Source organism: Bombina bombina, chromosome 5 (genome assembly GCF_027579735.1).
Source record: "Bombina bombina isolate aBomBom1 chromosome 5, aBomBom1.pri, whole genome shotgun sequence".
Taxonomy (NCBI): domain Eukaryota; kingdom Metazoa; phylum Chordata; class Amphibia; order Anura; family Bombinatoridae; genus Bombina; species Bombina bombina.
This window is the reverse complement of record NC_069503.1, coordinates 866,092,846-866,109,529: the sequence shown is the minus strand read 5'-3', so window position 1 is coordinate 866,109,529 and position 16,684 is coordinate 866,092,846. Positions and strand designations below refer to the sequence as shown.

Below are 16,684 nucleotides of genomic sequence, written 5' to 3'. Positions count from 1 at the left end.
GAAAGCGGCTGGAAGCGATCAGGATCGCTTCCACCGCTTTCCAAGACCGACAACGTACGCCGTACATCCTTGGTCATTAACTGTATTTTTTTAAGGAAGTACGGTGTACGTCGTTGGTCATTAAGGGGTTTTAACAGAAGTTGAGCCGTTGAGAACCCAAGGTATTGATATAGGCTCAGTGTGGTATATTTAATGACACTATTTGGCCACCAAGTACTATCATATCAATAAAATAGGTAACTTTTTCACAAACTTTGGATTTCTCACTGAAATTATTTGCACACAACTACTGCAGTCATAATACAATTGTTTGTAAAAGAATCTCTGAGATCACCTTTGTTCAGAAATAAAAAAGAAGGAAGACATTGTTTCTTGGCAATTAGGCCACTAATTGCAGATGCGCACCACAATTCTGAAATTCCTGGCAGTGAAGAGGTTTAACATTTAGCTTGTAAGGTTAATATTTGCTCTAGTGTAGGGATTACCTTCCCACCTTACACTTTCTCCCCTCAATCCCTACCGGATCCCTCCTAAACAGCTCTCTTCCCTCCACCCCCACTGGTCACCACCATCTAAGGTACTGGCAGCCCGTATGCAGTTTAGGGCTTGCTTTTTAAAAAACATATATTATTATTGTTTTATTTCCTGCAGTGTAGGGATCCCTCTTCACCCTTCTACCTCCCTGATCCCTCCCAAACAGCTTTATTCCTTCTTCCTTCCCCCCCTGGTCAACGCCATCTTTTTTACTGGCAGACTTGATGCCAGGAATATTTTACAACTTTTTTTTCTTTAGTGTAGTGACCCCCCTCAATCTCTCACCTCTTCCCTGCAAACAATCATATAATTTATAATGTTTCTGTAGTGTATGATCCACTTCCCCCCCTGCATCTGAGAACACAATTCACCTTTCCCCTCCCATGATCGTTTGCCATAGTGTAGGGAACTCTCTTCCCCCCACCTCCAGGGATGAGCCACCAACCCGCCTTCTTCCTTAACCGCCCAACTCTTCTCACTGGCTCCACCGCATCTTTGACCCAGGCAGTGACACTGTCTGTATCTCTGTCTGTATCTATAGGCTATTTGGCTACATATGGAAGGGAGCACAATCAGATTTTGTGTAGGGATATTGTTATCTCATAGACCATAGCTACAGCTTTTGTGTTTTACAATAGTGCATTCTTTTTAACATTGAACTATATAAAACATTTTTAAAAGAAGACACATTTTTTAACATTGCATATGTATAGTCACTACAAGTTCACACTGTATTAAATGTGTTTAGTTTTAATAACGCAGTTGCACTGTACCAAATGTGTTCTTTTGGGTTTTTTTATACAGTAGAACCACAATATTAGAGGTTAACCAAAGTAAGCTCACACTGTACTGAACTAGTTTATGTCTAATGGATGTGAATGGTCCTTTGGTGCAAAGAGCCATTAACGAGTGGGCATAGCATGCAATTTACAAAGTGGGTGATACTAATGAAGCCCTTTTAGTGGAAGGATGCAGAGCAGCCCTCAAATTGGGAAAATAAGCAATAAACAAACTAGATTCTGCAGCTTGGGGTTTATTTTTTGGGGAAAATTTTATTGTCACTCCATAAATATGTTTCAGCTTTAACTGCTTTGGATGAAGCTCAGGCCAATATAAAAAAGGGCCTTCACAAATGTGTTTTTAAAAGGGCCAGGAGATATTAAGGAAAATTTGAAGGCCGTTCAGCCTTAACGGTTTCTAGAGCAGTCTATAGCCTTGACCCTACTCCCCAGTAACAAACATGTGACTGCTGAGAATCTTAGGGGGGCGGATGAAGCAAAAAAAAAAAAGCTTGCATAAATTGACTAATGGCTAGATTACAAGTGGAGTGCTAAATTATCGCCTGCCCGCAAACGGGCAATAATTACCAGTCATTACAAGAAGCTGGTTATTGCTATTGCAAGCCTGCGGTAGCAATTAGTGCACAGAGAATTCACGAGAGAACCGAAAATAAAAATAGAGGGCATTATAGTTTTTAATTAAAAAAAAAGTAGCACATATGCACTAGGCAGGTTTTGGGGTCAAAAGTTGGTGGGAGTGGGGTGTTAAAAAAAAACTCCATTTACATTGCGGCCTATGGGAACTGTGTGTTCCCTGTAAATATATATATATACATATATTAAAAAAAACTGCCCATCGCTGCCCGAGGTTCTGATACTGTCTGTGAAGTCATCAGAACAATGCTCCCATTAGAGCCTATGGAAGCGCTCTCTCATGTGCGCAATGCCTCCCAGCAATGCTCACGCGAAATCGGGTTTGCATTGCTGTAAACTTAATGCCAGCACACTAGCGTGCGCTGGTATTAAACGGTGGAGCGCATTAGCGCTCCACTTGTAATCGGGCCCTAAATGGATTAACCCAAAACTCCCTGGGAAAAAGTATGTATTTTACAGCAAAAGGTAGCAAAATAAATAATGAATGTACTGTATATTGCAATAATGTTTCACTTGCAATAATGAAACATTTTATTTGTTGTTGAAATGTACTTTAACCACTTAGTGACCACAGCACTTTCAATTTTCTTACCATTTGGGACCAGGGCTATTTTTACATTTCTGCTGTGTTTGTGTTTAGCTGTACATTTCCTCTTACTCATTTACTGTACCCACACATATTATATACTGTTTTTCTCACCATTAAATGGACTTTCTAAAGATACCATTATTTTCATCATATCTTATAATTTACTATAAAAGATTATAAAATATGATGAAAAAAATTGAAAAACACACACTTTTTCTAACTTTGACACCCAAAATCTGTTACACATCTACAACCACCAAAAAACACCCATGCTAAATAGTTTCTAAATTTTGTCCTGAGTTTAGAAATACCCAATGTTTACATGTTCTTTGCTTTTTTTGCAAGTTATAGGGCAATAAGTACAAGTAGCACTTTGCTATTTCCCAAAATTTCCATAAATTATATTAACTCTGATATCTGTCAGGAATCCCTGAATAACCCTTTACATGTATCTATATATTTTTTAGTAGACAACCCAAAGTATTGATCTAGTCCTATTTTGGTATATTTCATGCCATCATTTATCTGCCAAATGCGATCAAATAAAAAAAATTGTTCACTTTTTTTTTTACTAACTTTTTCACAAACTTTAGGTTTCTCACTGAAATTATTTAGAAACAGCTTCTGCAATTATGGCACACATGGTTGTAAATGCTTCTCTGTGATCCCCTTTGTTTAGAAATAGCAGACATTTATGGCTTTGGCATTACTTTTTGGTATTTAGAAGGCCGCTAAATGATGCTGCGCACCACACTTGAATTATGTCCAGCAGTGAAGTGGTTAATTAGGTAGCTTGTAGGGTTAATTTTTGCTTTAGTGTTGTAGACAACCCAAAGTAATGATCTAGGCCCATTTTGGTATATTTCATATCACCATTTCACCACCAAATGCGATCAAATAAAAAAAAAATTGTTCACTTTTTCACTAACTTTAGGTTTCTCACTGAAATTATTTACAAACAGCTTGTGCAATTATGGCACAAATGGTTGTAAATGATTCTCTGGGATCCCCTTTGTTCAGAAATAGCAAACAAATGGCTTTGGCATTGCTTTTTGGTAATTAGAAGGCTGCTAAATGCTGCTGCACACCACACTTGTATTATGCCCAGCAGTGAAGGGGTTAATTAGGTAGCTTGTAGGGAGTTTGAGGGTTTAATTTTAGCTTTAGTGTAGACATCAGCCTCCCACCTGACACATCCCACCCCCTGGTCCCTCTCAGACAGCTCTCTTCCATCCCCTACCTCACTATTGTCACCGCCATCTTTAGTACTGGCAGAAAGTCTGCCAGTATAAAAATAAAAGGTTATGTTTTTTTTTTTAATAGTTTTTTTAAATTATATACTTTCGGTAGTGTAGGATCCTCCCTTACCACCCAACCTCCCTGAGCCCCCCAAACAGCTCTCTAACCCTCCCCCCTCTCCCTATTTGCTGCCATTTTTGGTACTGGCAGCTGTCTGCCAGTACCCACTTTTCAATAAATTTTCCCCTTTTTTATATAAATTACACTTTTTCTGTAGAGTAGCTGCCCCCCCCCCACAATACCATACCCCATCCATTCCCAACATTATTCCCTCCTCCCACCACTTCTTCTTAAGTAGTCGCATGTGCGTTACCGCGAGTGAGATCCACCAACGCCCAGAAGTTCCCAGCGATGGGCCGCCCACCCGCCTCCCTGCAATGGCTCCCACCCACCAACGATCGTCACCATTGCTGGCCAATGCCGAGAGGGCCACAGAGTGGCTCTCTCTGCATCAGATGCTTTAAGAAAAAGTAATGCAGGATGCCTCAATATCGAGGCATCACTGCAATACCCTAAAAGCGGCTGGAAGCGATCACGATCGCTTCCACCGCTTGAAACCCCTGAGGACGTAGAGGGTACGTTCTTGGTCATAAACTGACACTTTTGTAGGATGTACCCTGTACGTCCTTGAGGGGTTAATGACTTGGAGCAAGGATTAAATAGCAACATCTCAATCTTTGCAGATGATACAAAGTTGTGTAAGGTTATTAGGTAATAGCAGGATGAACTTGCTTTACAAGTGGATCTGCAAAAATTAGAAGAATGGGCAGGTAAATGGAAAATGAGATGGATCTGCTCTTTTCAATTGAGGTCTTGTGTCTGCACAATGCCATCTGATTGTCCTAACAATGACAAATACCTCTAAACTTTGGTTCTATTTTAGGGGTTCTAGTGCTTTTTATAAGGCATTTATTAGCCCCTTACGATAATAATATATGACAAGAAGCCACATATAAAATATTTCATGATTCAAATAAGGGATTTCATGCACTTACTTATGAGCTATAAAAATGATCGCTATAGAATGAATGATACGGTGGCGTTTACTCGGATATTTCTGCAAAATATTTTCTAAAAATTCTTTCCTGAAAAAAATTTGCTATAATTTGAGTAAAAAGAAAGAAAGATAAAAACGTAATTTGTAAATGCAAACAAAACTAATTCCCTTAGAAAAGTAAATAACACATAGAACATAACCGGAGTATGAAACAGTGTACGTTTTTCATTACTCAAGTGCATTTTTGAATGTATCAAAAAAAGTCTGTAATAAAGCTTGCCTCTTGCACCCTTTAATAACTAAAATCTTTCACAGTCACACCAGCAAACAGGTCGAAAAATGTTGCTTAGTTGCCCATGACGCTCCTTTATTTCATTCGCAGGCGAGACGTCCTCCTTGCGACTTTCCTTTCATTTCGCGCAAGCGCACTACCCTAGCTAGCTTGTGTGGTCAGTATGCTTTTGCTTCTGACAGACGGAAATCACGTGATCTTCTCCAAACCGGCTGACTGTAGCGGGCGGAGTCGGTTACAGAGAAGGAAGAGGAGGGGGGTATAGGTTAGGGGTTAGTTGCTGTTATAGGGGAACTAGATTACTAGGGATTTGTTTTTTATTATAAACCTGCTTGTAATGACGTGTAAGGAGAAGCTGTTGTGGTGATCCCGAGCTCCCCGTGTGTGCTTGTAGTCAGTCGGTGAGAGAAGGCCCGGGATGGCGCAATGCCTCCTCTCCGTGCATGAGTTCCTGCAGGACTGCTTCATCCCGCAGGTGGCCGCTCTGTGTAGCGATGAGGCGGAGAAAACGGCCAGGAAGAACCAGCTCAGCTTCTGCGAGCTCGTCAGACCTTTCTGTAGACTGAGCACTGAAGGTGAGTGTGCTTGCTCTGCAAGGATATGATCATTGCTGATGGGGGACTGGTAACAGTGGGCATACAATATTATCTATTGTCCTGCTATTAAGTAACTTGTATTATGATCCAGTAATGTAGTGTTTTAATGGGAGAAATGTATTAAACCTGTTCATCACATTCACAACCATCTCTGACAGCCACGAATCAGTAACTACTTTCAAGGATGTTTGACAGTAATGGTGTTAGTAAGGCATTGCCTGATTATCAAGGGGACTGGAATGCCCAGCTAGTTTTTGTGTCATCCAAGGTTCTGTGAATGTTGGTTGGATGTCTTAAAGGGTAACATCTTTCAAGGATTTCTAGGATATCTGATCACCAATGGGTTGGTAACGCCTTACTCTTATGCCTGACCGCAAAGGGGTCAGTAACTTCTTGCTAGGATGCCTGACCGCCAAGAAGTCGGTGACGCCTTGCTAGGATGCCTGACCGCCAAGAAGTCGGTGACGCCTTGCTAGGATGCCTGACCGCCAAGAAGTCGGTGACGCCTTGCTAGGATGCCTGACCGCCAAGAAGTCGGTGACGCCTTGCTAGGATGCCTGACCGCCAAGAAGTCGGTGACGCCTTGCTAGGATGCCTGACCGCCAAGAAGTCGGTGACGCCTTGCTAGGATGCCTGACCGCCAAGAAGTCGGTGACGCCTTGCTAGGATGCCTGACCGCCAAGAAGTCGGTGACGCCTTGCTAGGATGCCTGACCGCCAAGGGGTCGGTGACGCCTTGCTAGGATGCCTGACCGCCAAGGGGTCGGTGACGCCTTGCTAGGATGCCTGACCGCCAAGGGGTCGGTGACGCCTTGCTAGGATGCCTGACCGCCAAGGGGTCGGTGACGCCTTGCTAGGATGCCTGACCGCCAAGGGGTCGGTGACGCCTTGCTAGGATGCCTGACCGCCAAGGGGTCGGTGACGCCTTGCTAGGATGCCTGACCGCCAAGGGGTCGGTGACGCCTTGCTAGGATGCCTGACCGCCAAGGGGTCGGTGACGCCTTGCTAGGATGCCTGACCGCCAAGGGGTCGGTGACGCCTTGCTAGGATGCCTGACCGCCAAGGGGTCGGTGACGCCTTGCTAGGATGCCTGACCGCCAAGGGGTCGGTGACGCCTTGCTAGGATGCCTGACCGCCAAGGGGTCGGTGACGCCTTGCTAGGATGCCTGACCGCCAAGGGGTCGGTGACGCCTTGCTAGGATGCCTGACCGCCAAGGGGTCGGTGACGCCTTGCTAGGATGCCTGACCGCCAAGGGGTCGGTGACGCCTTGCTAGGATGCCTGACCGCCAAGGGGTCGGTGACGCCTTGCTAGGATGCCTGACCGCCAAGGGGTCGGTGACGCCTTGCTAGGATGCCTGACCGCCAAGGGGTCGGTGACGCCTTGCTAGGATGCCTGACCGCCAAGGGGTCGGTGACGCCTTGCTAGGATGCCTGACCGCCAAGGGGCAGCAATGCACTACAGGGAAGTAGCTGAACTCATTTGGTTAGCTAATGCCAAGAGGCATACATCTGCAGCTACCAATCAGCAGCTAGCTCCCAGTAGTGCATTGCTGCTCCTGAGCCTACCTATTTATGACTTTCAGCAAAGGTTACCAAGAGAACGAAGCAAATTAGATAATAGAAGCAAACTGGAAAGTTGTTTAAAATTACATGCTCTATCTGAATTATGACTTGGGTTTCATGTCCTTTTTCATTTTTTTGTTTTGTAATTTTACTCCTATTTTATTTTCAAAACTGTTATGAGAATATATATATATATATATATATATGTATGTATATATGTTCCAAAAGAACTCTGCACTCACTTCGTTTAGACAACTGCCTGGGGTGCATCCAATGCTAGTGCAAATACAAAGTCCCAAAATAAAGAGCACTCACCTGGGACGTTTCTGGGGTTTTAACCCCGTCCTCAGACCTTACAACATTTTACATACCTACTCGTTAATATACCCTTCACCGACTATCCTCGCCGCTGCACCGGAAGTCACCCGGCGTCCTGACCGGACTTCTGCGCATGCTCAGACTGTCGGCATGGCAACCGCCCGCGGTGTCTACTAAAAACACCAATATAGTGATTTAAAATGGTACAATATAGAAAAACAAGAATTTAAACAATAGAGAAATATAAATGTTAACATCTAACATCAATAAAACATATGTGCCACTACTTTCATTTAGTAACAATTCAGACCCATATAGCTCTTATCATGACAGCATCCCTATTTGTCCTTGATTACCTCATAGCAGGATTTTCCCAACTCCCTATCTCAGAAACACAAAGGGTAATTTTAAGCAAGCAAATATCAGGGTAGATCAGCAAACCTAGAGCTGCAGATATTGTAAAGCACCAGCTGGTTGAAATATCGGGGGCTTGTATCTTGTGGGGATCCCAATCTGCTCCAGCCATAGTAGGTAAGGTCCCAACACATAGCTAAGAAGATCCTTCTCACACAGCAATGATGGCAACCTTGATAGGAAAGTAGCTCATCAAATCCACTAATTCCTCCGATATCCTGTCGGAGAAAGACTCTGAACAGGTTTCCATGTATCGTTGTATAGGGATGAAAGCTGCTTGTTTTGTGGAGGTCCTTGGGGTCCCATTTGCGCTGTCTGCAAATTCCCCCACATTTCCACCCGCTGTGTTCTATTTAAGTTCCGGGAACCTGCCGCATGGCCTGAAGCAACAACTTTTTTGGCGGGTAGGTTGCTCCAAACATTTTGGAGAACTAACTACAGTTGTGTAGATTTAGGCAGTCTCAGTTATATCTTCATGTAATCCAAGACATACTTGATGATGTTGAGAACAAGGATTCCTTGTTCTTTGCGCCAGGAGTTGACAAATCTGTTTAAAATGTAAGAGTAGCCAGACATACTTTTAGGAGCCAGACAGTGGTGCCTGTAAATAGATCTATGGTGAGTAACCTAAAAAGTTAGGAGCCAGGAGCTTCCTGAGTTTGTTGAGCTCTGCTTTACACTGTAGATAGATATTTCTTAATGATATTGGCTGTATTTTTCGGGTCATTGTCATGCTGCAGAATACATTTGGGGTCAATAAGATGATGCCTCCCTCATGGTATTGCATAATGGATAAGTATCTGCCTGTGCTTCTCAGCATTTCAGACATTATTTATTCAGATACAGTCCCCAACTCAGTTTGCAGAAATGCAGCCCGAAACGTGCAAGGAACCTACACCATGCTTGACTGTTGCCTGCAGACACTTATTCTTAAACCACTTTCCAGTGATCAAACTGCCTTCTGCTACAGCCATATATTTAAAATGTTGACTCACCAGTGCAGAGCACCTGCTGCCATTTTTCTGTACACCAGTTCCTGTGTTTTCATGCATAGTTGAGTTGCTTGGCCTTGTTTCTCCAGACATTAGATGGGTTGACCACTGCATCTACCGACCTCAATATTACCTGTTTCTTTGTACTTCTTCAGAAAAGCTTTGACAGCACATCTGAAAACTCCTGTCTGCCTTAAAATATGTGCCTGGGAGAGACCTTGCTGGTGCAGTATAACTACCTTTTGTCTTGCTGTGCTCAGTCTTGCCATGGTGTATGACTTTACATTAAACTGTCTTCTTTAACCTTACCTTGTTAACAGAGTTTGGCTGTTCCGCTTCCGGTTTTATTCATCCCACATAGCTGCTTCTGTTTCAGTTAATCATTGTATTTCAGCCTACATATTAAATTGATGATTATTAGCACCCATTTGTATACAGGTAGCCCTCAGTTTACGCCGGGGTTAGGTTCCAGAAGGAATAGTTGTAAATCGAAACAGTTGTAAATTGAAACCCAGTTTATAATGTAAGTCAACAGGAAGTGATGGAGTTAGGTTCCAGGCCCCTCTCAAAATTGTCATAAGTAACACCTAATACATTATTTTTAAAGCTTTGAAATTAAGACTTTAAATGCTAAACAGCATTATAAACCTAATAAAATAATAACACAACACAGAATATATAATTAAACTAAGTTAAATGAACAAAAACATTTGCTAAACAGCATTATAAACCTAATAAAATAATCACACAACACAGACTTCACTTGCATTTTTCTGCAAACAGTTCTTTCTATGCATTCCAATCTGGACTGATTTATAGACAGGAAGATCTTGTTCCTTTGAAATCTGCTCGATAGCTCAGGTTTGGTTAAACTGATTAATTTCAGCTTGATTGGCTTTGCTGCAACACAAGCGGACAGCTCCACCTACTGGCTATTTTAATAAATGCACTGCTTCTCAATGCTTTTCAATAGCAGTCACATGACTGGAAAAAAAAGGTTGTTATTCTGAAACGGTGTAAATTGAACCGTTGTAAAACGAGGGCCAACTGTATTTTACTGTTTGGTGTATGAATACCACTGTGATGCCTTTTAGCTGCTCTTATAAAATATCACTAGATTTTAGTTACAATCAGTAGGAAAAAAGTTTTTTTTTTTTTAAAAAAAAGGGGGGAGGGAGACCCTCCCCATAAATTCACTGTTGTGCTTGTGTGTGTGTGTGTATTTCCCAGTCCCAGAATTAAATATGTGCAAAATGCATCCAGTTTATCTGAAGCTATTGGTAATGCTCTTCTGCAGGGCTTGACAAACCCAGGAGCCAAGGAGCCACTAGCTCCTAGTTTTTTTTTACCCGTCTCCTAAATTTTTGGGTTATCCTCCACATATCCATATACAAACACCAGTGTCTGACTCCTAAATATTCTTACTGGCTCCTAAATTTTAAACAAATTTGTCAAACCTTGCTCTACTGTATGTGATCAGTAATGCTACGTAATTTCTGAAGATGTCATCAGATCTTATTGATCATATATGATATAATCAGTAAAGCCTAGGTTTCTTATATTTGAGTGAGCCTATAAATTCTTGAGTTTATTATTGTTTCTATAAGAACTTAAAAACGTTAGCTTTAAGATTTTATATTTTGCCAAATCTGTTTTTTATTTTTGCTTTTAATTTACAGGGAGGCCATTTAAATTCCGATGAGCAATTGCTCAAAAAATATCAAAATTCTTCTCTTCCATTCTCCCCCCCCATCCCTCCTCTTATAAATGTTTTACGTATTTTTATATATATATATATATATATATATATTTTTTTTTTTTTTTTTTTCTATATTTATCAAAATAAAGAATATTAATGAAAATGTGTTAGATGGCGCAAGCGTGTGATGTGACTGACTCCAGTAAGAGAAAGCTTCTATTGTCAGCTTGTAATAGCAAAACATTATTTATTTACAAACAATTTTTTTCCTATTTTTCAAAAAACATACTGCATTATCTGTTAGAAAATGCTTTAAACATTATTTTAGGATCTGTTATTGCAATTATTTTGCGTGTTAAAGGGACAGTCTAGGCCAAAATAAACTTTTATGATTCAGATAAAGCATGTAATTTTAAACAATTTTCCCATTTACTTTTATCACCAATTTTGCTTTGTTCTCTTGGTATTCTTAGTTGAAAGCTTAACCTGGGAGGTTCATATGCTAATTTCTTAGACCTGGAAGGCCACCTCTTTTCAGAATGCATTTTAACAGTTTTTCACCACTAGAGGGTGTTCACGTATTTCATATAGATAACACTGTGCTCGTGCACTTGAAGTAATCTGGGAGCAGGCACTGGTTGGCTAAACTGCAAGTCTGTCAAAAGAACTGAAATAAAGGGGCAGTTTGCAGAGGCTTAGATACAAGATAATCACAGAGGTTAAAAGTATATTAATATTACTGTGTTGGTTATGCAAAACTGGGGAATGGGTAATAAAGGGATTATCTATCTTTTAAAACAATAAAAATTCTGGTGTAGACTGTCCCTTTAACTCTAACTCAAGATTGTTGTGATGATAAAATTAATTTTCTTTTTACATTCTATATTATCACAACTTTTAATTTACTTGTACACATTAATTGAATTAAGTTATGATCCATTTTAGAATACCCTACTGTGCATGTGCAAATTCTGTAAATAGTTTTAACCACTTTATATTTCTGATATGCTGTTTATTTTTACCAAGGTATGAAAACTGTCACTTTAAAGGGACACTGAACCCAAATTTTTTCTTTTGTGATTCAGATAGAGCATGCAATTTTAAGCAACTTTCTAATTTACTCCTATTATCAAATTTTCTTCATTTTCTTGGTATCTTTATTTGAAAAGCAAGAATGTAAGTTTAGATGCCGGCCCATTTTAGGTGAACAACCTGGGTTGTTCTTGCTGATTGGTGGATAAATTCAGCCTCCAATAAACAAGTACTGTCCAGGGTCTGAAGCAAAAATTAGATGCCTTCTTTTTCAAATAAAGATAGCAAGAGAACGAAAAAATTGATAATAGGAGTAAATTAGAAAGTTGTAGAAAATACAAGGAGACAGAAGCACCACATGGCCTAGCACTGCATATATCCTTGTGAAAAAGTGTCAAAGATTTATTACTCACATTTGTTGAAGCTCCCCTTGGTGCAAGTGAAACAAGCTGGAATCAAACAGTCACCCAGCAGACTGGCCTCTGGTGTGGCTCCAACTCCAATTACACAGGATCTGATATCCCAGTATGTGGTGACACAGGGTACGGCTCAGAATCCTATTGCACAGGATACAATTCTCCAGCAAAATGAGCACCAGATGTCAGGTGTGCAGTATCAAGGATGGTATATAGGCAAGAAGTAAGTATAGCAAAACTTACTTTATTAAAACAAAGGTAAAAACAAGCAATGCGTTTCTTGTTTTTTCTACAGATTGCTGAATTTGGATGCTGCCTGGACCTGGAATTTTTACATTACATTCTGCCAAATGGGACTTAGACATTTTATTATGTATTACTATTTTACTATTTTATATATATGCTTTAGATAGATTGTATCATAGTATATAGCACAGAGCTTTCCAAACTTTTCATGTTGGTGACACACTTTTTTAGATCTACATCAATTTGCGACACAGTAATTCAGTTGAACTAGCAAACAGGAGGTTAAACTAACTTGTTTTAAGAGATACGGACACATACATAAATGATATAATAACGAAATGTATTTGCAAGTAACAGTATGTAAGTTTTTGTGCAAGAATTAAAAAAAGTTTAATAGCACCAATGACTAATTTTTTAATGGGATGTATGAGGTTGATGGGATGAACAGTTTCTGAATATTTGTTGAAATATTAGATAAAAATACTCGCATTTCATCATCAAGCATTTTTAAGCTTCCACTTCCTATCCATATATCAAGAGTCAGGAGCATCAGTGCACTACTGGGAGCTAGCTGCAAAAAAACAACACTTTAACTTATGACTTCAGCTCAGCATTTAAGCTGAGCTGCAAACACACTGCTGTCCCACTCACTGACTACACATGCAGTCACTAGCCGATTGAGGAGACTACACATGCAGTCAGGAGCCAATGTGCCGCCAATGGGTATAGTTTCAGTTCCCGCTGAACTGTGCCAATAGGTTAAGATAATCTGTGACACACTAGATATCAATCACGTGATATGCGTAGCAGGCAGGCGGAAAGGCGGAAACCAAAATAATTTTTTTTAAATTTAACAAAATTTGTGCTGAAGCAGGGATATACTTACACACTGCCGCTGACACACTGTGTCACGACACACAGTTTGGTACTATATTGCTATATCAGTGCTTTTCCAATCACACTAAGGTTTACAATACAGTATTTATCCACCCAAAGGCGCCCCCTATATATTTATTTATTGTAAATTAGAAAGTTGCTTTAAATTGCATGTGCTATCTGAATCTCAAAATAAAAAAATTGGGTCCAGTGTCCCTTTTAAGATCTATCTTCCGGACAAATTAAAAAAAAAAAAAAAAAAAAAAAAAAAAGCTCTTGAATGAAATCATATTTCCACATGGAAAATGCCAAGTTGAACATTTTTTATTTTTGAGCTTATATTGTCTTGCAGTCTAAGATGAATTGACAAATTTTAGCGGTTTAGCCTTTCACCAGTTATGTCCTGAGCAAGTATGCAAGGCTTCTACCTTCATTATGTTTACATAGTTACAAGCAGTATATGCTAGGAAGGTCTTGCAGACACACAAAAAAGCTGAACTGCGTAAAGATTATCCTACTTTCCACACATACCTTTTTCACCTTGCATTAGTACTAACACATATTTTCTGATTTTTTTTACATCATGAGGGAAAAGCTAGCTTATAGTTTTAGTAAAAAGTCATATTTAAAGGGACATTAACCCCTTAATGACCACAGCACTTTTCCATTTTCTGTCTGTTTGGGACCAAGGCTATTTTTAAATTTTTGCGGTGTTTGTGTTTAGCTGTAATTTTCCTCTTACTCATTTACTGTACCCACACATATTATATACCGTTTTTCTCGCCATTAAATGGACTTTCTAAAGATACCATTATTTTCATCATATCTTATAATTTACTATAAAAAAAATTATAAAATATGAGGAAAAAATGGAAAAAACACACTTTTTCTAACTTTGACCCCCAAAATCTACACATCTACAACCACCAAAAAACACCCATGCTAAATAGTTTCTAAATTTTGTCCTGAGTTTAGAAATACCCAATGTTTACATGTTCTTTGCTTTTTTTGTAAACTATAGGGCCATAAATACAAGTAGCACTTTGCTATTTCCAAACCATTTCTTTTCAAAATTAGCGATAGTTACATTAGAGCATTGATATCTTTCAGGAATCTCTGAATATCCATTGTCATGTATATATTTTTTTTTAGTAGACAACCCAAAGTATTGATCTAGGCCCATTTTGGTATATTTCATGCCACCATTTCACCGCCAAATGCAATCAAATACAAAAAATCGTTCACTTTTCACAATTGTTTTTCACAAACTTTTGGTTTCTAACTTAAATTATTTACAAACAGCTTGTGCAATTATGGCATAAATGGTTGTAAATTCTTCTCTGGGATCCCCTTTGTTCAGAAATAGCAGACATATATGACTTTGGTGTTGCTTTTTGGTAATTAGAAGGCCGCTAAATGCCACTGTGCACCACACGTGTATTATGCCCAGCAGTGAAGGGGTTAATTAGGGAGCATGTAGGGAGCTTTTTGGGGTAGTTTTAGCTTTAGTGTAGTGTAGTAGACAACCCCAAGTATTGATCTAGGCCAATTTTGGTATATTTCATGCCACCATTTCACCGCCAAATGCGATCAAATAAAAAAAAAACGTTAATTTTTTCTCAATTTTAGGTTTCTCACTGAAATTATTTACAAACAGCTTCTGCAATTATGGCACAAATGGTTGTAAATGCTTCTCTGGGATCCCCTTTGTTCAGAAATAGCAGACATATATGGCTTTGGCATTGCTTTTTGGTAATTAGAAGGCCTCTAAATGCCGCTGCGCATCACACGTGTATTATGGCTAGCAGTGAAGGGGTTAATTATGTAGCTTGTAGGGAGCTTGCAGGGTTAATTTTAGCTTTAGTGTAGAGCTCAGCCTCCCACCTGAAACATCAGACCCCCTGATCCCTCCCAAACAGCTCTCTTCCCTCCCCCACCCCACAATTGTCCCCGCCATCTTAAGTACTGGCAAAAACTCTGCCAGTACTAAAATAAAAGGTATTTGGCCCTTTTTAAAAAAAAAAAAAAAAAAAAAAGCATATTTACATATGCTGATGTGTAGGATCCCCCCTTAGACCCCAACCTCACTGATCCCCCACCAAACTGCTCTCTAACCCTTCCCCTCTGCAATAATGGGCGCCATCTTGGGTACTGGCAGCTGTCTGCCAGTACCCAGTTTTGTAACAAAATGTGCCTTTTTTTAAAAAAAATTCCCTTTTCTGTAGTGTAGCTTTCCCCCCCCCACCGAGACCAACCCCCGATCCCGCCCCCCTCCACTCCACATAGAGCACCGATGGGCTCCCACCAACGATACCAGCCATCGATGTCCGGTGCAGAGAGGGCCACCGAGTGGCTCTCTCTGCATCGGATGGCCAAGGGGGGTTATTGCACGATGCCTCCATATCGAGGCATCACTGCAATAACCGGAAAGCAGCTGGAAGCGAGCAGGATCGATTCCAGCTGCTTTCCAGACCAAGGACGTACGCCACACGTCCTCGGTCATTAACTGCATTTTTTTTGAGGACGTGTGGCGTACGTCCTTGGTCGTTAAGGGGTTAAACACTAAATAAAGGCTAGATTATAAGTTCCCATGGGAATAGGGAAATTTTGTCTGGTCTCTTACAAGTTTGATATCATTGTTTTATTTACTTGAATTGTACCCATGGACAGCGCTGCAGAATATATTGGCGCTTCATAAATAAAGTATAATAATAATAAAAGAATGATGCATTCAAAGAAAAGATCAGTCTGAAAAGAACATGTTGATGTATTATTTTTTTTAGATTGTTTTAATAGTGACAAAATAAGTGTGTCTATAAAACAATGGGAGCTGCCCTCTTGTAACTTAGGTTACCTTCTCTGCTGTGGCCAATTAGGGACGGTTATAAATAGGTCTCTAGAGTGTGCAGCTAATGGCTGTGTGGAATATAACAGTGTTCTGCATTTATATTTCTAACAGGAAATTAAATGCTCACAATTTCAGAATGGAATTACAGGAAAAGGGGACACAATAAATAATGAAAGTATATTGCAAATGTGTTTTTATATATAAGATTTATCATATTATATCACTGTCCCAAAGTGTTTAATGTCCCTTTTTAGAGCCCACAGACACCTTTATACCAAAGTCATATTTTGTGACAATCCTTTTCCCCCTCCTGTAACATTGCAGCAAGCAATGCAGAATGACTGCAGGAATTACTCACAGCCCTACTATTCACGTACTATACACTTTGTTTGGATTACTCAGTTTGTGTTCAGACAGACCTATTAGTCTTAAACAGTGCTTATAGCTATACAGTGGTCCATAGAGTGGCTCAAGTTACTGCTATCTTATGATCCATCTATTGTTTGCTTGTGAAAAATAAACACACTGCTGCTGTATAGT

At 40.0% G+C, this 16,684-nt stretch overlaps 1 protein-coding gene across 2 annotated transcripts in view; it reads left to right on the top strand.

Annotated features, from left to right (window-relative positions):
* Window positions 1-5,416: 5,416 nt before the first annotated feature.
* Window positions 5,417-16,684, top strand: part of TRAPPC8 (trafficking protein particle complex subunit 8) — a 563,274-nt gene continuing 552,006 nt past the window's right edge. The window contains exon 1 of one of the 2 annotated variants that reach the window (XM_053715000.1): window positions 5,417-5,719. In XM_053715000.1, coding sequence (XP_053570975.1) covers window positions 5,563-5,719 — 157 coding nt within the window. In that variant the 5' untranslated portion in view covers window positions 5,417-5,562. The remainder of the gene's footprint in view (window positions 5,720-16,684) is intronic. The other variant, XM_053715001.1, reaches the window with a different exon arrangement.